General features: G+C 43.8%; 1 protein-coding gene across 3 annotated transcripts in view; it reads right to left on the bottom strand.

The window, feature by feature from the left end:
• LOC147710211 (E3 ubiquitin-protein ligase TRIM39-like) overlaps nt 1-27,969 on the bottom strand; it is a 186,286-nt gene that overhangs the window by 115,759 nt on the left and 42,558 nt on the right. For all 3 annotated transcript variants that reach the window (XM_086920896.1, XM_086920895.1, XM_086920894.1), the window contains exon 2: nt 20,610-20,705. In XM_086920896.1, the coding sequence (XP_086777022.1) occupies nt 20,610-20,705 (96 nt within the window). The remainder of the gene's footprint in view (nt 1-20,609; nt 20,706-27,969) is intronic.

A 27,969-nucleotide genomic window follows, 5' to 3' on the forward strand; every position in this document is an offset into this window, starting at 1 on the left:
GATGCTTGTACAAACTCACAGATGAAGAGCTCTAGACAGTGGATACACACACCCACAAACGCACACTCTCCAGGCATATATACATATATATATACATATATACACACATATATACATATACATATATATATATATATATATATATATATATATATATATATATATATATATATATATATATATATATATATATATATAAACTAGCAATATCACTCCTGCGCTTCCGGTAGGCACCCGCGACCTTCCCAGCCATCCGGCATTTCTCGCCTCTCATCTAGTCTGCAGCCTCCATTTTCCTCAGTTATATACCATGTGCCCGACGCGTTTCGAGGCCAACCGCCTCTTCTTCATGGGGTCTTGGTCAAGAAAGCCAACATCGCGATCACCCTTTTCAATCAAACTGTATTGAATTTGAAAGATCCCGCCCTCAGTGGGCGTGGCTTCTCTTGTTTCCCATCAAGGATGATGGTCATTGTAGTCCGAAGGGTGATTTTCAATTAGCCTTGAGTAGGTTGCTGGTTTTCTTGAATATTAATCTGTGTTATCTTTGCCCTTGAGTAGGGGGGAGAATACAGGGAGCAGAACTGTCTTTTAAATGGGAACGTCGAACCAAGCAACAATGCCTCATGCATCGCCACGGCCTCTCCGCGCTGTGTGCCAATCTCTTCACAACCGGAGATGGTGCTCTGCCGCTCGGCCAGGGGCAGCCATGTATAATATCAAAACTAGCAATAGCGCTCCTGCGCTTCTGGCAGGCACCGCGACCTTCCCAGCCATCCGGCATTTCTCGCCTCTCATCTAGTCTGCAGCCTCTATTTTCCTCAGTTATATACCATGTGCCCGACGCGTTTCGAGGCCAACCGCCTCTTCTTCATGGGGCATTGTGCTGTTACTACATCTCCCATAAGCACAATGCGTGTTTTCATACAGGGAGATGATAAACGTCATGCACTTTACTGCTGGCCCCTGATGAGGAAAATAAATTACCGAAACGCGTCGAGCCTATTTTAAGCACGCAACTGCCCATACCAACTAACGCCTTGGGGATGGCGCACGCAGGCTCGGGTGCTACCCGCTACTTGGACAACCCCACGGAGCGGAATATATTAGCGGCGGTCCTGCCGCTGGGTGGCACCACCCCGAAGAAACGGGGGCCACGAGACCCTCTATCCAAGGAGTCTCGTATGTGGAGCTGCGCGATGGATGAGGACAGGAGTGATGTTTGGGGGCTCATGTTAGAGCCTTTGGAACGAGCAGTAATTTGAAAGTGCATCCATCCAGGATATATGGACTACATCTCCCATAAGCACAATGCGTGTTTTCATACAGGGAGATGATAAACGTCATGCACTTTACTGCTGGCCCCTGATGAGGAAAATAAATTTCCGAAACGCGTCGGGCCTATTACAAGCACGCAACTGCCCATACCAACTAACGCCTTGGGGATGGCGCACGCAGGCTCGGGTGCTACCCGCTACTTGGACAACCCCACGGAGCGGAATATATATATATATATATATATACATATATATATATATATATATATCTAAGCCACAAGGTGCCTGCTGTAGAAGAACACGCCAAACAGGTAAAATTTTTGCTGAAAGATACTTTACTGGAGGTTGCTGTGCATGAAAGGAAGCTGTAGCGTCTCTCTCGAGAAAAGTCCTGCTCCCCGACGCGTTTCGTGCATCGCACTTAATCATGGGTTGAGGGCTGACAGTTCAGAGAGACGGCATCACGTAATTTTGAAGCACTAGTGTAATTGAAAGTCCCGCCCAAATGGGCTATGGCACACAACCCACATGGGAGAACGAAGACACTACAAAGACCATGATGCCACGTTGTGTGGCTACGCCCATTTGGGCGGGACTTTCAATTACACTAGTGCTTCAAAAATACGTGATGCCGTCTCTCTGAACTTTGAGCCCTCAACCCATGATTAAGTGCGATGCACGAAACGCGTCGGGGAGCAGGACTTTTATCGAGAGCGACGCTACAGCTTTCTTTCATGCACAGCAACCTCCAGTAAAGTATCTTTCAGCAAAAATGTTACCTGTTTGGCATGTTCTTCTACAGCAGGCACCTTGTGGCTTAGATGTTTAGCAGTTCCGCCTGGACCGCGGAAGAACCCCACTGTTTCGGCAGGCCAGCTACAGCGTCACATGGCGTTGCAGTGAAGGGAACTGGTAGCTGTTTCTGGAGGAGTGAGATGCTGGTATGGAGATGAGTGTGATGCGGCTCAACCCACTTGGGCAATACAGGTATTAACTTCGGGGATATGGCACACAACCCACATGGGAGAACGAAGACACTACAAAGACCATGATGCCACGTTGTGTGGCCACGCCCATTTGGGCGGGACTTTCAATTACACTAGTGCTTCAAAAATAGGTGATGCTGTCTCTCTGAACTTTCAGCCCTCAACCCATGATTAAGTGCGATGCACGAAACGCGTCGGGTAGCAGGACTTTTATCGAGAGCGACGCTACAGCTTTCTTTCATGCACAGCAACCTCCAGTAAAGTATCTTTCAGCTAAAATTTTACCAGTTTGGCGTGTTATTCTACAGCAGGCACCTTGTGGCTTAGATGTTTAGCGGTTCCCGCTGGACCGTGGAAGAACCCCACTGTTTCGGCAGGCCAGCTACAGCGTCACATGGCGTTGCAGTGAAGGGAACTGGTAGCTGTTTCTGGAGGAGTGAGATGCTGGTATGGAGATGAGTGTGATGCGGCTCAACCCACTTGGGCAATACTGGTATTAACTTCGGGGATATGGCACACAACCCACATGGGAGAACGAAGGCACTACAAAGACCATGATGCCACGTTGTGTGGCCACGCCTATTTGGGCGGGACTTTCAATTACACTAGTGCTTCAAAAATACGTGATGCCGTTTCTCTGAACTTTCAGCCCTCAACCCATGATTAAGTGCGATGCACGAAACACGTCGGGGAGCAGAACTTTTATCGAGAGCGACGCTACAGCTTTCTTTCATGCACAGCAACCTCCAGTAAAGTATCTTTCAGCAAAAAATGTGCCTGTTTGGCGTGTTCTTCTACAGCAGGCACCTTGTGGCTTATATATATATATTTTTGAAAATGTTACTTTCTATTTTTGAATATGTGTTTCAAGGGTTACATTACACTGAAAGGAGGTCTGTCACTCTGTCACAAGGATGGTGTCATCAGTGATGTCATGAGTGATGTCACTGACCATGTCATGAGTGATGCAATATGTGACGTCATCAGCAGTGCATTGCAGGCGCGCAAGGTATAGTGAGTCCAACTAACTATAACGTGGGAATTTCAATGGTTTTATGTCTGTAAAATTTCCAGCTAACTATAACTGGTGTGAAACCTATGTTTTTTTCAGTGAATTTAATAGGTTTTTTAAATGTTATTCCTAACTATAACTGGTGTGAAACCTATGTTTTTTTCAGTGAATTTCATAGGTTTTTTAAATGCTAATTCCTAACTATAACTGATGTGAAACCTATGGTTTTTTCAGTGAATTTCATAGGTTTTTTAAATGCTAATTCCTAACTATATATAGTGCCTCAAACCTATGTTTTTTTCAGTGAATTTCAAAGGTTTTTTAATAGCAAATTTCTATTGCTATCAAATATAATATTTTTTATAATGAATCCTATATTGTATATTTATGTAATACTATTTTTTTTAATGTATATTCTTCATTTTTAAAATATATATATTTTTTTTGCCCTGGAGCGCTCCCGGTGCGCGTACCGGTGTGCGCACCGGAAAGCGCAGTCTTGCGGCGCGCCCTGGTGCGCGTACCGGTGAGCGTCCCGTTTGCGCTATTGCCGCGAACGAAAACATCATCGGGACGTATCCCGTAGCCGCGTCCGCGTGATACGCACGGCGTAAGCGCACCCGGAAGCACCCGAGCGCATACGATATAAGTGCGAAATATAGTTAGTACAACTAACTATATAGGAGCAATTCCAATGGTTTTGTATGAGTGAAATGTCCAGCTAAGTATAACACCCCTAAAACGTATAGTTTTTTGAGTGAATTTTAAAGGTTTTTTAAAATGCTAATTCCTAACTATATAAGGCCTGAAACCTATGGTTTTTTCACTGAATTTCAAAGGTTTTTTAAATGCGAATTCCTAACTATATAAGGCCTGAAACCTATGTTTTTTTCAGTGAATTTTAAAGTTTTTTTAATGCTAATTCCTAACTATATAAGACCTGAAAGCCCACCAGGAATCTCCAGTATGCGCCAGGGGACTGCATTGCAGAGAGGTGTAATGAAGCCACGCCCCTTTTTACACCTCTCTGCAACGCAGCTCCCGTGCATGTTTGAAGAGGGGGAACTAATTCCCCTTGCATACTGGGGGCCCCTGGGGGCCAACTAGCCCACCTGGAACCTCCAGTATGCGCCTGGAGGCTGCATTGCAGAGTTGTAATGAGGCTATGCCCCTTGTTACACCTCTCTGCAACGCAGCCCCCTGCCGCGTTTGCAGAGGGGGAACTAATTCCCCTTGCATACTGGGGGTCCCTGGGGGCCAACTAGCCCACCAGGAGCCTCCAGTATGCGCCAGGGGGCTGCATTGCAGAGAGGTGTAATGAGGCCACACCCTTTTTTACACCTCTCTGCAACGCAGCCCCCGTGCATGTTTGAAGAGGGGGAACTAATTCCCCTTGCATACTAGGGGTCCCTGGGAGCCAACTAGCCCACCTAGAACCTCCAGTATGCACCAGGGAGCTGCATTGCACAGAGGTGTAATGAGGCTATGCCCCATTTTACACCTCTCTGCAACGCAGGCCACTGGCGCGTTTGCAGAGGGGGGACTAATTCCCCTTGCATACTGGGGGTCCCTGGGTCATATCTGCCCAAGCACCGATATTCCGAACGATTGAAAATGACTTTTCTTGAGAAACATTTGGATTATCATGTTCTATACTTTGGAATTTTTGAAAGACTGACTTTGAGGATGCTATAAATTACTCAAGTCTGCCCGAATTGTGTGAGTAAAATTGATAACTAGTCACTTTGAATAAGAATGTACTTACGTCTCGTCTAACATTTGGAAGAAATATCTAGTTATATGACAGCAGGATACCGACATAACTTGAAGGAAATAAGAACGCCCTGAAGAAGTTCTGTTGTACAGAACGAAACGTTTCGGCTGTGATATGATTTGATTGGACTTATTGTGCAAGTGGTGCTGTGCCAAACTTTGGAATATTCTCCACTACTCTCTACTACTTACTCTCTCCTACTCCACTACTCTCAAATACTCACTCTCTACTACTCATTCTCTACTACTCTACTACTCTCTCTCTACTACTCACTCCCTACTACTCACTATCTACTACTCTCTACTACTCTCTCTCTACTACTTACTCTCTACTACTCTCTCTCTACTACTCACTCTCTACTACTCACTCTCTACTACTCTCTACTACTCACTCTCTACTACTCTCTCTCTACACTAGTCTCTACTACTCACTCTACTACTCACTCTCTACTACGCTCTACTACTCACTCTCTACTACTCACTCTCTACTACTCTCTACTACTCACTCTACTATTCACTCTACTACTCTCTGCTACTCTCTCTACTGCTCTCTACTGCTCTCTACTACTCACTCTCTACTCTCTATTACTCACTCTCTACCTCTCTACCTCTCTCTACTTCTCTCTCTACTAGTCTCTACCTCTCTACCGCTACCTCTCTACCTCTACCTCTCTACCTCCACACCTCTACCTCTCTACCTCTCTCTACACGCACACATATACACATATATATATGCATATATATGCATATGCATTTATATATATGTATGTGTATGTATATATATATATATATATACATACATATATAAACATATATAATCTGTATATCTATAAAAATACAAATATAAATGCATGCATACATATACATATATGCATACAGATGCATGTTATTTACATGAAAGTTAAAAAAACTCTAATAAAAGCAAAGCTAAAAAGCCACCTCATTACAAACAGAATGGCTTTAACTTAAACGAGGGCGAGATCTATTGCATTTTCAATGCTTGTTTACTTTGGTTCCATCAAGAAGGCATTCAGATGTGTCACAAATTTGCCATAAGTTCTGAATGTTAGCACTCTAGTTGCTCATTAGATCACTGTAGTAAAGTGACTGCTCACCAGGGAAGTCTGCTGCTGGTATTCAAAGTGCATGTTTCAGTCTGCATGTCAGAATTTTTTTAATGAAATAGAAGAGGATTTGAAAAGTCACTCAAAATGACCCCTAATTTTTCTTTCTGAAGCACTAATCATACTTTCTATGGCAAAATGAACACCCTCATTTTGTTCCTTTTTAAATTAAATGTTTTCAGACTTACCACTTCATTCCAATCAAGATGGCTTCTGGTGTGCCATACTTTTGTCATAAGTAAGACTGTTAGCGCTCTAGCTGTTCTTTAGAACACTCTGGGACATTCTGTCATTGGGCTATACTTGGGCTTAATCTTGGTGATATTTGGGCTACATTTAGGCTCTTTTGTCTCTGGTGGCCATCTTGGGAGACTGCATGTCAGAATTTTTTAATGAAATTGAAGAGGATTTGAGAAGTCACTCAAAATGTGCCCTAATTTTTCTTTCTGCAGCACTAATCATACTTTCTATGGCAAAATATACCCCCTCATTTTGTTCCTTTTTAAAATAAATGTTTTAAGAGTTACCACTTTATTCCCATCACGATGGCTTCTGGTGTGCCATACTTTTGTTATAAGTAAGACTGTTAGCGCTCTAGCTGTTCTTTAGAACACTCTGGGACATTCTGTCATTGGGCTATACTTGGGCTACATCTGGGTGATATTTGGGCTACATTTAGGCTCTTTTGTCTCTGGTGGCTATCTTGGGAGACTGCATGTCAGAATTTTTTAATGAAATAGAAGAGGATTTGAGAAGTCACTCAAAATGATCCCTAATTTTTCTTTCTGAAGCACTAATCATACTTTCTATGGCATAATATACCCCCTCATTTTGTTCCTTTTTAAATTAAATGTTTTCAGACTTACCACTTCATTCCAATCAAGATGGCTTCTGGTGTGCCATACTTTTGTCATAAGTAAGACTGTTAGCGCTCTAGCTGTTCTTTAGAACACTCTGGGACATTCTGTCATTGGGCTATACTTGGCCTACATCTGGGTGATATTTGGGCTACATTTAGGCTCTTTTGTCTCTGGTGGCCATCTTGGGAGACTGCATGTCAGAATGTTTTAATGAAATTGAAGAGGATTTGAGAAGTCACTCAAAATGTGCCCTAATTTTTCTTTCTGCAGCACTAATCATACTTTCTATGGCAAAATATACCCCCTCATTTTGTTCCTTTTTAAATTTAATGTTTTAAGAGTTACCACTTTATTCCAATCAAGATGGCTTCAGGTGTGCCATACCTTTGTAATAAGTAGGACTGTTAGCGCTCTAGTTGTTCTTTAGAACACTCTGGGACATTCTGTCATTGAGCTATACTTGGGCTACATCTGGGTGATATTTGGGCTACATTTGGGCTCTTTTGTCTCTGGTGCCATCTTGGGAGACTGCATGTCAGTATTTTTTAATGAAATAGAAGAGGATTTGAGAAGTCACTCAAAATGTGCCCTAATTTTTCTTTCTGCAGCACTAATCATACTTTCTATGGCATAATATACCCACTCATTTTGTTCCTTTTTAAAATAAATGTTTTAAGAGTTACCACTGTATTCCCATCACGATGGCTTCAGGTGTGCTATACCTTTGTAATAAGTTGTACTATTAGCGCTCTAGTTGTTCTTTAGAACACTCTAGGAGGCTGCAGTAGAACACAAAGGAATCAACTGACAGTCTCTGTCCTTGTTGGATGTACATGTTTTACTGAGAATGTCAGACTTCATTCTCACATGACTGAGAAAGATAATGTGAATTTACAGAAAATATGCTTTCAGTTTAGCTTATAGATCCCCTTCCAAACCACTGTGGGAAAATCATGAGATATTAGTTTTCTTTCAAACATGATTCATGATATCACAGCAGAAGGCTTTTTCACATGGTAAAATCACCTTAGAACACACCACAATTCCTAAAATGAGTATGGTACCATCAACAAATGATTTAATGTAACTAAAGTCCTAAAACCCTCTATTAACTACAATGCTTTTTAATGAGGTGCTATCATGTATATTGGTCCCAAGATGGCTGTCAACACATCTTGGATGAAGTGCTGACAGCCAATCAGATCAGATGTGTGGTTAGGCTCCACCCAGATATATATATTTTTTTGAACCTAAATTACTCAAAATCCACTGGAGCACATATCTTGAGACATAGCAAAGGCACATCGGGCTACCAGTCCCTACTATTTTGCCAAGTTTTGTGGAAATCCATTCAGCCGTTCGGGCTAAAAGTGAGTCCAACCACCCTATGGAAATTAACATGGGGAAAACATGTTTTGGGACCCCCATTTTATCTCGGCCCCGCTTAACGAATCCCCCCCAAACTTTCAGGGACGGAGCGGAGCGCAGCGAGGCAAATTTAAGGAAAATTACAGGCAGATTCCTCAACCGGCGCCAAAGTTATTCCCAATAGAATGTTGCGGATTTCCTATAGAAAACAATCCTAACTAGGTAACTATATATATATATATATATATATATATATATATATATATATATATATATATATATATATATATTTTTACCTAGTTAGGATTGTTTTCTATAGAAAACAATCCTAACTAGGTAAATATCGTCTCACCTGCTGTAAAGGAGTGTTTTCGGCTTGGCAACGAGCCTTTGTCAGAATCCAGGAGGATTGACAGCAACGGAGACCCCCAACTGAGCTCAACAGGGCGAATGCAATATTGGACGGCAAAAACCCACGGGAGCACTGAGGTAAGCGCGGGACGTATGTTCAAATGCGTCTAGCGCCGAACGAGTGTTTGTTTGTGGGGTAACGTCTTCCGATAGAATCGCCACGGAAGTGAAGGCTCGGTGTTGGGTGCGGGGTTAATTGTGCACTGTAAAGGGCTGAGGCGAGCGGCCAAGTCAGGCCGGTACGAACATTCCCTTAAAGCTCCAGCCCACGCAGCAAACCTTCTAACTAGTGAGACTACAATTGTCTCATCCAGGGAACAGTGATATGGCGGCAGCCGACGCCAGAAGAGAAAGGGAAGAGGCGGCAGCAAGCATGTTTAATGACGATGTGGTGTTAGAAAAGGACCACAACACCCAAAATGCACCAGTATCCAACAGCAGTATGGGAATAAAGGAAAAAGGCAAACGGCTTGAAAAACTCATGAGAACTGAACAGAAACGCTGGTGGGAGGCAAAGTCCCTACAAAGATATATAGAAGTAGGGCGAGTACCGAGAGGACTCAGGATCTTAATTGCCCCATCATATGAAGCACCGGATCGCGACATGATGCGCGAATGGGCAGAAGCAAACTTGGAACATTCGCGCAAACTCCTCCTGATCTTAGTGAAATATGCGGAAAAGGATTGCATCAAACTAACTGAAGAAATAGATGACTTGACCAAGGAATTAGATGCAATGGAACCGCAGGACGAAGTAACTAAAATTAAAAATGAAATGAAAAAGCGACTAAAAAAGGAGGAGGATACAATTAGAGAAAGGAAAACATACAAGTTTCATCGCGACAGGTGCGACTATGAACAAGGGAGGATATTTACCTTTGCTCGGAAATTCGATGCACTCAAGGCGGACAGCAGAGCATCCAAATTGGCAGCAAACAATGACAGACAACAGGAGGAATTAACATCTGCCTCCGGGGAAAGTTCGGCGGTAGAAAGCGGCTCTGAGGCTGAGATCCGCAACAAAGAGAAACCAACCAAGGGAAGACGACGTTCCCTAACTGAGGAGGTTGATTTTTTATGCTGGGAGCGCCTCCAGTCACTACGACCCCGGAAACCGCAAGTAAAAGAAAACAGAGGAGGAACAAACGAAGGGGGGAGAGAAGAAAGGCAAGTCGGAGAAGAAGCCTCAAACAAAAAATCACAGACGAAGAAAAAACAAAAGAAGCATTGGAGGAAATAGTTCCACTCAACAAAGGGACAAGCAGTGAAAAAACAGTGCTCAATTTGACAAATATGACTCTAAATGCTGCGGAAACTCAGTTACTTGCCTTAGGACTCTCCTTTTGCCCAGAGAGTTCATTCAACTACACGAAATCTCGGGTTGACATCTATAAAAGTGTCCGAAAACTCAAATTGCGGAAATTCCATGCCCAGTCAGGGAAAATGACTGACAACGAAGATATGGGAGACGCATCGCAGACACCAGTGCAAGAATTGGCCAACAGCGATATTTCACAAAATCCGAATACTCAGGATATGGTGAATACTATGTTTGACTTGATGAATGAACCCAGTCAACCCGCCGCCAACAGTACCGTGGCGAGCAATGCATCGAAAGTATACACCACGACCCCTTTCAAACCACCATCTAAGTTCTATCCGTTGATGCTAAAGGATAATATCGACATGTTTCAGGAGCAAGTAATTGCAGATCTAAAAAACTTGAATAAAGTAACCATCAGGACGACCGTGCAGAATAAAAATAAAAAGGACAAAAAGTCACTCCAATATTACCAACTCATGACAAAAATTAAAAACAACAAGGACATCGTGGTGCGTAACGCCGACAAGGGAGGCAACGTTGTCTTGTGGCGTAAAGAGGACTACGTGCAAGAAGGATTAAAACAGCTCAATGACGAACATTGCTATGGTAAAAGCAGCAAAGCAATATGGAACAATGTCCATGCAGCCTTCCGAACAAAACTTATGGCTTGGCGTGAGCAAGGTATATTGACAACTGATGAATTTAAATATCTATGGAATCCAAATCCATCAATACCTATACTCTATTTTATACCCAAAGTCCATAAAGACTCTGCAAAACCACCAGGTAGGCCGATTATATCTGCGAAAAATGGTATATTCGAAAATACTTCAATCTTTGTTGATTTTTTCTTGCAAGAATTTGTTGTCAATTTGGTTTCATATATCAAAGACACTGGTGACTTTTTGTCTAAAATGAAAGACTTTGTATGGAGTGACCAATATCTATTAATCACTTTGGATGTAACTTCACTCTATACATCTATTAGGCACGATGATGGGTTACGGGCCTTAAAATACTATCTAGCAAGGAAAGGGTCCCAGTATGACGATCACAACAAAATGTTGCTCAACATGGTCAAGCTATGCCTAGAAAATAACCATTTTTTGTTCCAGGATAAGATGTACCAACAACGGAGGGGTGTGGCGATGGGGGCAAGCTTCTCCCCCAGCTATGCGTGTTTACACATGGGCTGGTGGGAGGAGCAGGTCCTGATGGCCAAACACTCAAGTACATTGGAAAAACATATCAAAAGTTGGTGGAGGTACATCGATGATTTGTTTTTGGTGTGGGATGGCAGTGAGGCAGATGCAATGAGTTTTATCGAGTCACTTAACCAGAACGATTTAAATTTAAATTTGACAGCTACTTGCAGTCGTTCTATGGTAACGTTCTTAGACGTAGAAGTGTACATTGATAATGGGAATCTGGAAACCAAGTTGCATCAGAAACCCACGGCAGGTAACGCTACCCTGCACGCAAGCAGTGCTCATCCTAACCATTTAGTGCAGAGCATCCCGTATGGGGAGCTTCTGCGCATAAAGCGAATCTGTAGCAATGAGACCACACTCCAGATAGCGCAGGATGAATGCATTGCCAGGTTCAAAGAACGTGGATACAGCAACCAGTGTTTAAAGAAGGCTTTGCAGAAATGCAATGCTGTGAACAGGGAAGAACTATTAGGCAAGCGTACTGCCCGAGACAAACCGGATGATGCTAATAACACGTTTAGATTCATCCTAGATTACAACAAGGAACATGTAAAAGTCAGGAAAATAATCAAACAAAACTGGCATCTAATAAAACAGGATCCCATTATTGGTGCTTCGGTCCCTAGAAACCCCATGATAACATATAGAAGGGGGACTTCAATGAAGGATACCCTAGTGGAAAACGATCCAGCTGGCCCTCCACCTAAGGGTACCTGGCTCAAACAAAGAAAGGGATTCTACAAGTGTAAGACATGTAAAGCCTGCCAGCATGGGGTTAATACCACAGAAATTTCCATGCCTTTTGGGGGGCCCAATAAGACCATCACGAAAGCACTGGATTGTAAAACCGATCATGTGGTGTACGTGCTGGAGTGCCCTTGTGGTCTACGCTATGTTGGCAGTACGACCTTACCAGCACATCAGAGGGTACTCCAGCACCTACGCGCAATTAAGAACCATGATAAAACCTATCCGGTGGCTAGGCATTTTCAAAAATATCATGAAGGTGATCCTAAGGATCTAAAATATTTTCTGGTCGACTCTGTACCAAGAAACAAACGAGGTGGGGACAGAGTTAAGAACCTCAGATTGTTGGAAATGCATTATATTCTGAGCCTCGACAGTAAACAACCCAACGGTTTAAATAGTTCTGAGGAACTCCATGCTAGTTTGTAGATAAACAGACACAATGTTTTCCAATCTGTCTACAACCCTTTCATGTTAAAATTAAAACATACTATACACTGTGAGCAAAATAATCTGTATATAAATCAGTTACCCTTAGCTGGCCACCTTAAAGAACAACAAAAATAGTCCCCAAATCAAATCATAGGAGGTCACAACTTTCGGACATCATCATTACATTGTAATAGCCATAGACTGAGAACATGTTTTGCTGCCGCCAGTATTCCCTAAAAATTGAATACTCTTCTTTTTAAACCACTTAACACATTGTTATTTGCACATAGGCACTGGTATTTTTGGGATGTATATAAATGTTTTTTGTATTAGATGTGTACACTAAAATGCATTGGGTGTTACTAAGCAAAACTTTTAAAAAACATAATGGTCATGGGAGACAAAAAATAATGACAATGGCTACCCTTTCACAAATTGAGTGTATATACATATAAAAAAATTCCTTTAATTTGGATTTTTTAATGTTTTTACTATATTTATGATATGTATTTATAGCGTATTTATACCTATTTATTAATGCAATAGTGTAAAATAGATTTTTATATCTCCACTTTTGTACAGGTTATCTGATTGTGGATTTAATACAGGCCGTTGAATCAAATATGAAAAAATCTCCCAAAATTAACAGGACTAATGCATTTATGCCTGGACGACCACGGTCAACTGATCAATTATGTAATTTATTGAATTTTGTTAACCGATTTTGGATTTACCCTTGTTTGAAAAAAAGCATCTGATTGTAAATATGGTTAATGAAATTCAGCTTTGTAAACCCATTGTGCATGGTGTTGCCACTTTAAAAGGTGTGGGTTTGAAACCCTTAAAAAAAGCGGAAAAAAAAATTTCCAAAAAAAAGTGTTGTGAGTATATAAAAGTAATTTTGATAGGTGGATGGCGTCATGTGATCAAGTCCCACGTTTGGGATGAAACGCGTAATGGCTGCCCCATCTTGCTGTACCTTGGTCTGAAATGGAAAAATAAATCGAAGGATTTGCACTTGGTGGTCCGTGCTCTTTCTTTTGTGCCCCACGGGAAAGGGATTACAAAGTTAAAGAGTTTCACTATATATATATATATATATATATATATATATATATATATATATATATATATATATATATATATATATATATACCTAGTTAGGATTGTTTTCTATAGGAAATCCGCAACATTCTATTGGGAATAACTTTGGCGCTGGTTGATGAATCTTTGCAAATTTCTCAAAGAAGATGGCTCTCTCCGCTCCTCTCCTTCCCTGAAAGTTTGGGGGGGATTAGTCAAGTGGGGGCTGAGAAAAAAGGGGGGTCCCAAAACGTGTTTTCCCCATGTTAATTTCCATAGGACCATTAGACACGGCTACAGCTTGAACCACTGAAGGGAATTACACCAAACTTGTCAAAATGGTAGTGTCTGGTACGCAGATCACGCTTTTTGTTAAATAGTGTAAATCCCTCCAGTAGTTCCTGAGAAAATTAGAAGAGAAATCAATTATATATCTATAAGCGCGCACGGTGTGCGCACTCCGCGATTTTTCTCGATTTTTTGGGGGGGGGGGGGCTTGGGGGGCTTCTCTCTTTCATTTTTATGTATTTAATTTAATTTCGAGGGTGCCCACCCCTCGTTTTACCCCCGAGATCACCGCCGCGGCCCGAGCCGCCTCAAGATGGCCGCCGCCTGGTTGTGGGCGGGGCCGGGAGGACGTGGTTTCCGCTTCCCCCTGCCTGGGGGAAGCCTTCGATGTCCGGTCTCCCGTCACGTAACACCCCGAGCACTACAGTAAGTGACTGATTACCGACAAGATACTCATGGCAGAACATTAATTAATTGTTAAAGCGAACAATGGTGACGGCAGGGCTAGTTCATGGGAAGGGCCGCTCTCCTTCCCGGGTACCGGGAGCAGCATCTAATAAAGGAGCCTTGAATCATACCTGGGCACGGAGGGCGGCGGGAGTTTGGCGTGGCACGAGCAGTTCCGGTAACAGGGTCTCCCTGTTCTCCTCAGAGATGCTTCACTGGTTTCGAAAATGTCTTTTATTTACGTCGATGCTGATATGATCGGAGCTGTCTGTGACAGGTTAATACGCCAGGAAAGACCGTCGTTTTTTGGGCTACGTTATCATTGTTGGTTCATTTGTTTCCTCGGTTATTAGTTGGAAGGCACGGCTGGGCATTGTTCCATGGTAGTTCCGCCGGGCATCAGAGGCATCGCGGGCGCAAAGTGAGACCGGGTGGGGGACGAATCAGGGAGTCACTCTGCTGGGAGAAGAAGAGCGCAGAGTGTATGATCATGCAGTGTGCTGTGCTGCTGCGGGTCCCTGTCCAGCTCATGCAGCGGCCGCCGGACGGACCGGAAAGCAGAGACAGCAGCAGTCTGAACTTTAGGTCATTAAGTAAGTGTTTTTGGCCAATGGTAAGCGCTGTGCGCCAGGCAGATTTAAAGTGTACATAAGACAGTTTAATAATTAGTGCTTGTGTCAGCGCCACCGCGGAGCGGCACGCACAGTCTGAACATGATCTCTAATAAATTATTTCAGTCACACACAATCATTTTAGTCTCATCATTGTTCTGATTCTTCTTCTGAGTGCTCCTGGTTTATCTGCAGATCTGATTTAATCTGCTCTGTCTCCTCATTCTTATCATGGGCGCCCTGACTAACTGTGTATCTTCACAGACTACGGGCCAGTGCGTGACAGTTTTACAAGCCTAGCTGGCACTCGCTGCTCTCTCGGCACTGGGGCTAGGCCAGGGGGGGGTGGGGGTCCGGTGGGGGAGGGGGTCCGTTAGGACTGGGGTAGTGTTCTTTCATTTCTGGGGTAGTGTTCTTTCATTTCTGATGCTCTGCAGCAGTTTCAATAAGTTCTTGTTGCTCAAATGTCTGTAATTTCTTATATTTAGAAGTTTCCCTAGTCTTCATTGCATGTTTTTTGCTCGTGAGAAAGTGTCACTCATATTCGTTGGAATGTCACTCATAATTTGACTGAAATTTTAAAAAAGTCACACATGGCACTTTGAAACCTTGGCAGCTATGACAGTCAGAGAAACAATAAAGGCTATTCTCTGATTCAAAGTCTTGCCTGATCTCTTTGTAAATCCATCTATGATTTTTTTCTTGCAAAATAAAAGAGCAAACAGATCAGCAGTGACTAAAATTAATATACGGTGGCCAGGACAAGAAAAACAATTTGTCTTTTGTTCCCACGTCAGAAAATAGGTTGTGTTTTATTTCCTTGTGAGGAAAAACTTTCAATCATGCATGAGTCACACAAACCTTTCATTGATGTGACTGTCAATCACCGGGCGAACCAGAGGCAGGCGCCCACTCTGCAGACACCGCTGATTTGATTCCTAGGAGCACTGAATTAATCAGAGGATTCAAACACTGTAACAAGCCGTGTTATCAAAATCTCGTCTTTTTGGCCAGATGACTGCAGCCGACTGCATTGTCTAAGGAACACTTATGAGGAATTAAAAGCTTTGTTCCATCAGCCTAGCAGCTTATCATGATTTTTTTAAGTTCTTGGAAAGTCCAACGAGTGGGAGCATTTCTTCTGAGCCCACGAGAGGTTCCAACAAACAAACACAACGCACACCATACTCGCATTCCTCACATCGCACACACCACGCATTCACCACGCAAACCATTACATCGGACTCCGCATTCACACGCATGCAAAAGACGTTTTCATCGCACACTACGACCACGCATTCTATCAGGTGGGCTAAACAGGAAGGTTTAAAGCGGGAAGATCTAGGGAGAGTAACCGTTAAAGAATTCCAGCCGCCTGAGAGATGGGATGTGTTTGGTAAAAGTACAGCGCAGGTACGTGAAACAGCATGTAAAAGTTTCAGAATCTGTGTTAAACAACTAATTTAAAGGCTTGCCAATGCACAATGAATAATGAACACTGTATGTTTTTAATAAGCTCCGGTGAAATATGCATGTTTGGAAAATAACAGAGGGCAAGCCACCGTCAGTGAGCTATCGGCAGCTAGGCACACGTATAAAGGTTAAAAGCTGGGTAAACACGTGATACATCCAAATGCTTAAAATAACGCGTGTATTTGCATGAGAAGTTCAAAAGCTAATCCCTCGAGTATGCTGATAAAAAGACAAAAGTAGAGCGAGAACTCAGAATAATGACCGTTATTGCTATGGCATGTTTATATAAAGCAATCATAAACACTTAAGTTTATACATCCAGAGGAGGTAGCGAGGGTTACTTTTTTCTGGTCTGATAATTGTGGGGTTACCACTGACACCTGCTAGAATATTAGGAGGAGTTTAATGTAAAAAAACGTTAGTGTTGTTTCGCGCTCAATTGTTCAGATAATAATTTATGAACTGAGTCTTGTTACTGTTTTTTATATTTATAGTGACCCCTGAAGAAGTGCAACTGTGCACGAAATGCATTGGGTTTTTAATTAAATAAACACTGTCCTGAACGAAGAATGCTTCATATATATATATATATATATATATATATATATATATATATATATTACCTACTGGCGATAGCCAGTAGGTATATATAGTTAGGATTTTTGCACGTGTGGATTTTGTCTAATTAAGGTTAAAAAAATATATATATCTGTAAGCGTGCACCGGCGCGCTTACGTTACGGGTTTTGTTTGCGCTGCAGAGCCGATACGTCACGGTTATGCGACGCGTCATGAGGCGTCTCACGTGGCTACGTGATGCGTCACGTAATAAAGAATATATTTTACAGCTATAGATATTAGCTTTTAAAAAACCAATGAAATTCACTTAAAAAACCATAGGTTATAGACCATATATAGTTAGGAATTTGCATTTACAAAACCTTGAAAATTCACTGAAAAAACCATAGGTTAGAGACCATATATAGTTAGCTGGACATTTTATTGACATAAAACCAATGAAATTCCATATATAGTTAGTTGCACTAACTATATATCGCGCACCCGCAATCCACTGCTGATGATGTCACATATTACATCATTCATGACATGGTCAGTGACATCACCGATCTGCAGTGTTTTAATAAACCACGTGGGCAGTTCAAACAAGCCAGAGACTTCTCCCGTGATCAAGGCTTTCAGTAGCAGAAACGTTGGGAAAGGAAGCCGTTTGTCTTCGTGCTGTTTCCACGAATAAAAGAAGTTCAGCATTACTGCCAGGGCTGGTGTCCCTCTTTGTTCACAAGGAGGGTTTGTGGCAATTTATTCTGAAAAGCCTCGCAGCAGTAACACCGGCCGCCCTTCAAGGTTCCGCTTCAAGTGCGAGGCATTTTGTGTGCAATTAATTTTGTTAGAACGGGACCTGCTTGCCCTCTGTGAAAGCGATTTCCAGGTAGTGGGAGATGGGGGCTGAAGCTGCATTTCTACATGAGTGGAGAACATGAGAACACGAACTTTATGGCTGACTGAACTTTTGCGCTGGGGAAGTGACAGGTACAATGAAGGATTACACGCATATTAAAGCGCCTCCATTTCAAGCCCACAGTCTTTTTCCCCTGCGCACTCGGCATGAGAATACGGCCTGCAGTGTTTTAATAAACCACGTGGGCAGTTCAAACAAGCCAGAGACTTCTCCCGTGATCAAGGCTTTCAGTAGCAGAAACGTTGGGAAAGGAAGCCGTTTGTCTTCGTGCTAGTTCCACGAATAAAAGAAGTTCAGCATTACTGCCAGGGCTGGTGTCCCTCTTTGGTCACAAGGAGGGTTTGTGGCAATTTATTCTGAAAAGCCTCGCAGCAGTAACACCGGCCGCCCTTCAAGGTTCCGCTTCAAGTGCGAGGCATTTTGTGTGCAATATATATATATATATATATTTATTTATTTATTCAATCAATCAATCGTCTTTATTTCGATCGCTCGAGATCACAGAAGACAAGAAACAATACACACACCAATTTAAAAGAGACATATGACTCATTAAAACTATTACTTTCCACCTATTAAAACATAACCAGTTGCATAACTATTTGCCGTATAAATAGCGAAAAGTACTATGATTAAAATATCAGTAATATCTAAAAGATTATAAAAACCTAATACAGTCATCAAAACTTTACATACACTGTGCGATTAGGGCCGGGCAGTTTGCAACCGCTATCTACAATTACTAAGGGGATCAGTTAGAGCACCACCTAAGTTCTGTATTTTGTTACTAACAGTAGGCTAACACACCCAGTCCAGCAGTTTACTTGTTCGTGAACTTGTCGGAGGGTTCGCTGTATTTGAGAATCTTGTAGCCTTTTCCTGAATGAGCCACGCCCAGCTCAAGAATCGAGCGACGGCTATGACAGTCGGGACACTTGTGTAGGTCGTCAGTATTCGCTGTGCGACTGCACTACTTCTAACACACATATTCTTGCATAAATGGTTTCAGTCATTTGCGTCGTGGCGCCTGATAGGGCCTGACAGACAAATAAAATAAGAGAATAGGTCTCCTCCTGCCTCATACACAACTTACATTTGTTATCATTTGAGTTGTGCCATTTACATATGAATGAGTTTATGGGTAGCGTACCCACCCGAAATCGTAGGTAAAGGCGTCTGTCCCTGGGTTTGGTTATAATATCCCAGTAAGACTCATATTGGGGGCAGGGCTCTAGAAATTTCCCTGTCAGCGATGAAGATTCTTAGGTCAATATGTTCCTCCTCCCAACCATGGACCAATAAAGTTCCTTCATAACTTTTTTTGAGGGAAACTGCTGACCCTCTGGATCTTCCCATAAATGGCGCACACCCATATTTGTCAAAGTGGCTTTGATGTTTTGCAGCCATTTTATTTTACAAGATGAATCAGATGCCCATACATCTTTTAAAGCGGAGGCGTAGTGCTGCAGCTCTGGAGTCGTCCACAGTCTACGCCAATACGCAATGGGGCGAAACTTTGCTACATCGTCTAGTCCCCTACACCCTAGGTCATAGTGGACAGGCTTTGTAGGAGTACACTGTGGTACGCCAATGACGTTTCTCATAGACTTGTTTTGAGCTAGGGTTAGTGAAGCTAAATTGTCGAAGCCCCAAAGCTCTGCTCTATAGGTGACAGAGGGTATAACTTTAGAATTGTACATTATTAACAATGGGAGCATAGGCTGGGTCTTCGAAGACTTGAACTCTTTCAACAGAGTATATATCATTTCACAGATGAATATATGCAGACCCATGGATACACAAACTACAGAGGAACACGGTCATGTAGATGCACAAATGTAATTGCACTCACAAATACCACCAGACCTACTGATATGCAAACTCACAGACAGACATTCACATATTCTCTGGCTCAAAATACTTACATACAAAGACACACACAAACACTAAACCATGCACACAAAAATACTGAACCATAAAGATTGCAGCATGCATGCACACCCATAAATAACTCCAGAACCATCCATACATGAGCACATACTGTTACACATGTGTGAACATGCCCACACAAACACACAATCACACACATGTACACACATGCACAAAGACACACAGGTATATATTCACTGCAAGATAATGCCACATGTGTAAATAAATACACACTATGTGAATATGACTTTAGGATTAGCAGGGTAATTTTTGTTTTTGTTTATTTTAAGTCAAACCCCTGGCTGATGTCAGCCTCAGTGTCCAACAACAGTGACTCTGTTTACCTAGTGTGTATCACAACCCAGTCGGTGAACAACCTTTACAACGAAACTTTTACAACGCACTACCATTACAACGCAGGCATTACAACGCAAACCATTACAACGCATTGCGCTGGGGGGCGCTCTAGGATAGGGAATACGTTTGATTTTCTATCCAACACCTTCCCTAGTGTCCACGGGGACTGGAGTTGGAATAGAAAATTAAACTTTTCACTATCCAGCACCTCCAAGCGCTATGCGTTGTAATGGATTGCGATGTAAAAACCGCGTTGTAAAGGCATGCGTGGTAAAAGCATGCGTTGTAACGTCATACATCCACCCAGTCTGTAGGGGGTCTCCTCGGGGTATGTATGTCTTGAACTTTAAGAGGTACACACAAGTAGATGGACAAATACAAACGCACAGATCCACAGCATTCACTGCAGCCACTCACCCTCATGGTTTTATATTGTTCCTCCTCCTTGACTTTATACTCCGGAATATATTTCTCCTCTTTCATCAGAAGATGCAGACACTCCTGAAGTTTTACCTGCAGGGATGTAAGTACAATAATTAAGTGTAGATCCATAGAGTGCGGTCTTACTTACAACAAGAAAATCATTACAGTATCAAACATACATGCTTATACTGTAAGAACCAACCACACATATACAGTTTGTAAGTCCCAACCCCACATTTGAGGGTTGTAAGTACCAGACCCAAGTACCACAAACAAGAACACAGAGAAGTGTGTTACCTATTTAGACCTTTTCAAATGTGGAAGGACCTTGGACCAGAATTCCTGAAATGAGTGTAGATATGTAAAGTGTGGTCCTACTTACAAACAATATGATTACAGTACCAAACATACATGCCCAGACTGTAAGTACCAGCCACACATACACAGATAGTATATATCAGTTGTACATATCCAGGCTGTAAGTACCAGCTATACATACACAGATAGTATATATCCGTTGTACATATGCAGATTGTAAGTACCAGCTACACAATTAAGACTGTAAGTACCAGCCCAAGTATCATAAATAAGGACACAAACAAGGATGTCACCTATTTGGGCTTTTTCAGATCTTGAAGGACTAGGCTAGAATTCCTGCTCCAGGTAAACTAACTTTATCACTGGCACTTACTTCTACTTGATAAAGACATTAGTATTTCAGCGGGAACAGGATGGACAGGTCAGGCGCCTATGGTGCCTACAGCCGGCGGCACTGGAGGACCCGCCCTTCAGAACATCACTAGGCGCAACCATTAACACTTTCTTTGAAATGAACACAGGCTTGGTAGCTGATAAGGGTACAGAGTGGGAAGCATTTAAAACAGTAGTGAGAGGGCAATGCTTAAGCCTCAGTGGGGAATTTGTCGAGAACTGGATAGAGAAGTGGTGAGCCTCGAAAACTCGCTTCTCCACCTAGAGTCAGATGCGGTGCTGAACAGACAAACGGAGGCGCGAACACACAGCAGCAATGGAACAAATGAGATGCCTGAACTATGCTGCACACACTGCACGCACCGGACAGAGCAGGCCGCCTGCTGGTGACTAATTAGGCAGGTACAAATGCAACATAATATCCTTTCGATATTCTGTGTCTGGATGCCCACTGACCACCCAACAGGAAATTCACCAAGAATTTGCCAAGCACTATACCAAACTATACAAGTCGTAGAACTAGACAAACCAATAACGCCCTCATAGGTCCAGACTGCTATAACCGCACTAGCCACACGTAAGGGACCAGAGCCGAATGGGCTACCAGCTGAATACTAGAAGGTGTATGCATCAGTCCTGGCCCCACACTTACTGACATTATACAGTAGCTCTCTGGAGACATCCATTCTCCCTGCATCACTTCAGGAGTCTTTACTTGTGTCACTGCCTAAACCTGTCAGGAATCCTGAGTTGCTCGGCTCTTATTGCCCATTAGCACTGTTAAATACAGACTACAAGATTCTGGCCAAAATATTAGTGGATCGACTGGCTCCACTGGTGCCTCAGCTGGTACACCCCAACCAAAATTATTTTGTACTGGCTCATAGCACATCATTGAATCAGTGGCATTTTTTTCGAGTAGCTAAATACTCGGTAGATCGCTGGCCACATCAAGGTTGTTTAGTTCCTTGACCTGGAGAAAGCATTTGATACGCTGGAGTGGGAGTTCCTATTCACCACCCTGCCTAGATATGAGCTGGGCGCTCACTTACTTTGGCTTATTAAGCTATTGTATACCCTACCCACTGCCAGAGTCAAGACATGCCCTAACATGACAGGTTCAATCCCCATCGGATGTGGCACCAGACAGGGGGCCCGCTGTCCCCACTATTGTTTCCCTTAGCCATAGAGACACTAACTGAGGCCTAAAGTAGGGGAGGAGAAGAATGGGGAATCCACTTAGGAGATGGCATACACACAATCTCTCTGTATTAAATGAACTGTTGATATATCTCCGAGACATAGGAGAGCCATGTCATGCTATAGCAAAGATGCTATCTGATTTTGCCCCCCTGTCGGACCTGCGAGTCAACTGGGAAAAATCGTGCCTATACTCAATTACTGAGACAACCTCTGACCTGGCACTGGTGGTCAATAGCACTGGAGTGCAATGGCAACCATCAGCATTTCTTTTTATGGGTGCCAGGATCTACCACCAACCAGAGGATCTACTAGAGGGGAACCTCACCCGGGCCATTACCGCAATTAAAATGCAGGTGGCCCTCTGGCGCACCTTTACCGTGAGGATCATGGACCAAATCGCGCTCCTCAAAATGGTGGCCCTCCTCCGTCTATTATATTACTTCACTAATTTGTCACTTACGTCAAGCCCCCACTTTTTCGCTCATTGGAACGTACTGCGCAAGACTTTATATGGCACGATTCACAATGCAGGGTGCGATTAAGCAAGCTCTATTGACCAACGGGCCCAGGAGGGCTGGGAACACCCAATATGGAACATTAATACCTGGCATCACAATTACAGTGGATAGCTTGGTGGATTGGCAGACTATACCTAGCGGACACCACTTCACAACTGCAGACACCACACATTCCTCAATTAGAAGCCTGTTCCACCCCGGGAGGGAAGGGGCAGCACCCACCCAATTGATGTTAGCAGTAGCCCAGAGCTGCTTCCACCGCAGCTTGCGCCTCACAAACGGCATTATCCAATATGCGCCTTCTCTACAGATACAGGGTATGCCAATAAGACACAGTGCCATCGCTGCAGTGGAACTGTCTGCCTGGGTGGAAGCAGGGATACAGATACTGAGAGACATATCACAACAGACAACTAGCACCCTTTGACACCATAGTTGAGGAGAATGACCTGCCACTAGGCAAAAAATCTACTACACGCCTGATTGATCTTCACGCTGCGAACATTGTGGGGAGACATAACACAAGAGCCTGCAACACTCCTCACCATCCAATATATGCATGTGATGGGCGCGGGGAGACATCTCACAAAGTGGTTTGCAGATTCACTGAGATCGCATGCAGCACGTCCATTGACGTCACTTAGGCAGCACTGGGACACCGACCTCCATCGGCAGTGCACGGAGCAAGAGTGGTCGGCTAAACTAGAGGGGCCCACACACATCCCTAGAAATGCCAGATTCCGACTGATACAACACTTTATATTACATAGGGCATACTTTACACCAGCCAAGAAAAACAAGTAATTTAAACACACTGACGCTCACTGTCCAAGATGTAGGCAGGTAGACGAGGATCTATTACATATGCTATGGACCTGTACTGCCCTCACCTCTTACTGGGAGGCTATCACTACTCACCTGTCACAATGCAAGGGCAGAGTCGTGGAATGCACTTGGGAAGTATGCCAGTTAGGCCTATATCGCAGATCAAAAAAACACAAGGTGCAGTACCGATTCATAGATCTGGGGTTGATTGTAGCTAAACACTTAATTACCAGGCGCTGGAAGTCCTTAGAACGCCCGTCTAAGAAATCTTGGTTTCACTTGCTGGCGAACTGGGTTCAGGAGGAGAACGTCGCTCTACCCCGTGAGGATACCCTAGGGCTACGCTAACTCCCCATAGCGGTGGTATGGGACACAATCCTACTGGACCTCCGCACAACCTTGTAGGTGGGCGAAGAACCACAGGAGACTTCCAAGGATCCTGACGGGGCGCAGGCACTTATAACTGGCATAGAGTAATATGGGCAGCAGTATGACCTACCAGATAGAGCTGTAGGCGACCTAATTTCTTAAACACCTCCCACACATACCCAGGGTGCATTACAACCAACAAGCAAGGTGGGAACCTTACTGCACAACAAAGACATAGCACTTATAAGGAAAAATGATTCAATGCATGGGTGGAACGCAAACATTGGAAGGCAACAGAGTACTCGGGTGGGCAACAGTAAACTCTTCACTAACCTGTTCACCGACTCTCCCTTTCCATTCCTCGTTTCTCTCCCTGACCATCCCTTCTACCGCACACCCCGAATGTTGAGCACAGAACACATACCACAGACATCATGGGCATGTTATTGGGACCTGTATGTATTTACCATTATAACATCTGTTACATTTTAAAAATTAATAAATACATTTTAACAATTGATAAAGACATTAGTATTTTATGCCTAAACCCATAATAAAATGTAGACATGGCCCTACTTCAAAGAATAAACTTTGTCCTAGGGATATTTTCAAAGCACTGTGTGAAAGTATCTATCACCCTAGCCTGGGCGGGAGGTCAGCCAAGAATAAACTGGGAAACACTCACTTTGACGTATGACCAAGGAAGAATAGCAGCACTAGACAGTGTGCTGTACTGCTCCTGAGCACATGCACAGCACTCACAAACCACTGGATACAGCACATGCCATATATGGCCCACTTAGCAATAGAGAGAGACACAACCCATACAATACCCTTGAGTGGCCTGTTTGGGAGGGCACCTCGACAGAGTCGTACTGAATTAAACTCAGCCAAAAGTACACTACTGGTCTGGGGGAGAATCAGAAAACGCTCAGCCTGCCCTGAGCTATACACCCCGGAACAGTCCCTGACCCTCCACCCACTTTACTCACTCAGGGCTGACAGGCAGAACCTCAACAGACGGGAACTAAGAAAGGAGACTTATTCCACAGTGGCACCTATATAGACTTGGCCACAGTCGGCGGACAGATATAACCTAAACTTGCTGATAAATTCACCTACATACGAGTGCACACTATTTGCAAGCACACTACTCATCCTTTCCGCAGGAACCAAGAGCCATCGCTCACTCAACCAGCAACGTATACATACAGCACAGGCAGACGCCTGTTGGCTGTCCCAACCACTTAGGCTAATGGGCAACAATGGCTGTATTGTTGAAATAACAAGCTAGTTATCTACAATACGAAGCTAGATCCATCACAATCAGGTTTTCAATTTTCACACAGCACCGAGGTTGCCTCAGCAGCAGTCATCGATCACATACGCTTGGCCCTCGATGCTGACACAACATCCATGCTTGTGCTGCTGGACTTGTTTGCAGCGTTTGACACTGTGTTCTACTCCAGGTTACTCCAAAGACTGCACAATACTTGCTACTACGGTACAGTCCTACCCTGGCTCTCTAACTTTCTAACAATAGAACCCAAACTATCTCTCTGGGCTCTTTCAAATACCGCAATATGTCTCTTGACAAGGGCGTGCCTCAGGGCTCATGTTTAAGCCCCACGCTCATCAACTTCTATGTCACCCCCCTTGGCAAAACTGGCAAACCTTTTGGCTATTAAATTCTGCCCTATGCGGATGATACACAATTGGTCATCCCATTTGCCAAAGTTCTAGACGAACAGGCATGAAAGCAATTGCAGCCTGATTTCTATATAATGCCTACAGTTAAATACGGACACAACAGAGATCATACTGTTTGGCAAAGCAGGGGCGTGGCCAAGCCGGCGACCAAGATGGCCGCCTGACTCCGGAGCTACGAAGCCTCTGCCCGCACGGGTCTGCCTGCCGCCATCTTAACGGTGATTTACGCTCATGAAATCATGGAGGACAGCGCCATAAGCAAGTGGCTATAAAATGAGCCGTCTACGACTTTAAACAATGACCCACGGAGGAAGATACGGCTGACGCTATCTCGGGCCTGACTCGGTCCTCGGAGGCTCCAAGATGACAGGGGTCACGGGTGAGCCTGAGGGTGGGGCTCCGGAGGTGCGATGCGGCACCATGCACCAGCCATGAGGCTTTTTCTTTGATCGAGCACGACTCCATCGAATCGAGGGAGAGAAGTACCACTGATCGTGTCCCTAGAGAACTCAGCACATTCTTGTGAGTATGTGAAGCTGAGGGGTACATATAGGCTGCGGTGCCATGCGGTCGGTCGGGCTTGGGGAAAGGCTGCGAGACACCCCACTATCGAACAATACCATTGAATCTTCCAAACTGGGGGCAAGACTTGACACTACGACAGGCGATGAATACCAATTTTGGCCTTGAAATATATATATCCATGATGCCTTGTGCCTCCCCGTGACCCCCACTTAATCACTTGTTCCTACCGACTCCTCCTTTCATATGGACCTGGAAAGCGATGTGAGCATGAGTCGTGCCACCCATTATCACGTGGGTGAGGTGATTTGCGATTACAGATAGGGGCCACTATATACATACAGCGCAAAGCAAACTACACCACAGCTAGCAGGCCCACATCCCTACTTCATACGGACTCAGAGAAGCTGCTAGACACCATGGGGCGAACCAACCCGAAATAGTGCCAACTATCTTTTGATGCTGTCAAGACTCCACAGGCGCAAGGAGGCAGAAGGCCCCCCCCTGAGGCCAAGGCCCTAAAAATGGACGGCGCCGCCACCATCATGGCAGAGCTAAGGGCTGGCTTTCAAGCCATCAATGCATGCTTCAATACTTTCACTACCCGTCTGGAAGACATCAACGGGCGTCTGGATACCCATGACACCCGAATCGAAGAAGCTGAGAAGCATATATCGACTTTGAAAGACTCTCAGCCCAACATTCACAAGAAGCTAGAGAGAACCGAACATCTCCTCAAAACGTTGGCTAGCAAAGCTGAAGATCTGGAGGTGCACTTGCGTCAAAATAACATCCTCATCGCCGGGGTTGCCGAATCTACGAATACAGGCCCTATGGCTAAATCTCTTGAGACAATCCTGGTAGATATTTTTAGCAGAGAGGCCTTCTCAAACACATTTACAGTTGAACGTGCGCACCGAACCCTGGGATCCCATCAGGGGCCAGGGGCACCCCAAGGATAATAATAGCCAGGCTATTCAACTATCAAGATTGGAACACAGCATTACGACTGGCCCAGGAATGAGGCTCGCTCTTATAACAGGGATTAGATCAAGCTTTCCTACCGGACTTTACACCAGTGGTGCAAGGGGCACAACGGAAATACACGGATATTAAGCGCAAAAAGCGAACATCAAGTATGCAATGCTGTATCCGGCTCTGTTTCACATTCAGATTGGCAATAAATCTCAAATCCTTGAGTCCCCTGATGACACCACAACATTTTGGAAACAACACCAAAGTAAGAAGTAAACTCAAAAGCATGAGGGAGATGAGGAACATGAATCATAGCACTCTTTAGTGGCACTCAACTTGAACAGCACTTTGGCTGCCTAGGGACCCAACCCAGTGGGCGCGAACTATACAGGAAACAGGCGTAGCCACGTCGATAAGGTGATGTTGTTGATCCTTAAGTTATGGTCATAAATGTAGACACCCATAAGAACTGAAAATTACTTGATACGCAATCATCTTATGAATGGTAGTACAGAACTCAT

The sequence above is a fragment of the Lissotriton vulgaris genome, chromosome 5, assembly GCF_964263255.1.
Source record: "Lissotriton vulgaris chromosome 5, aLisVul1.2, whole genome shotgun sequence".
Classification (NCBI taxonomy): Eukaryota; Metazoa; Chordata; class Amphibia; order Caudata; family Salamandridae; genus Lissotriton; species Lissotriton vulgaris.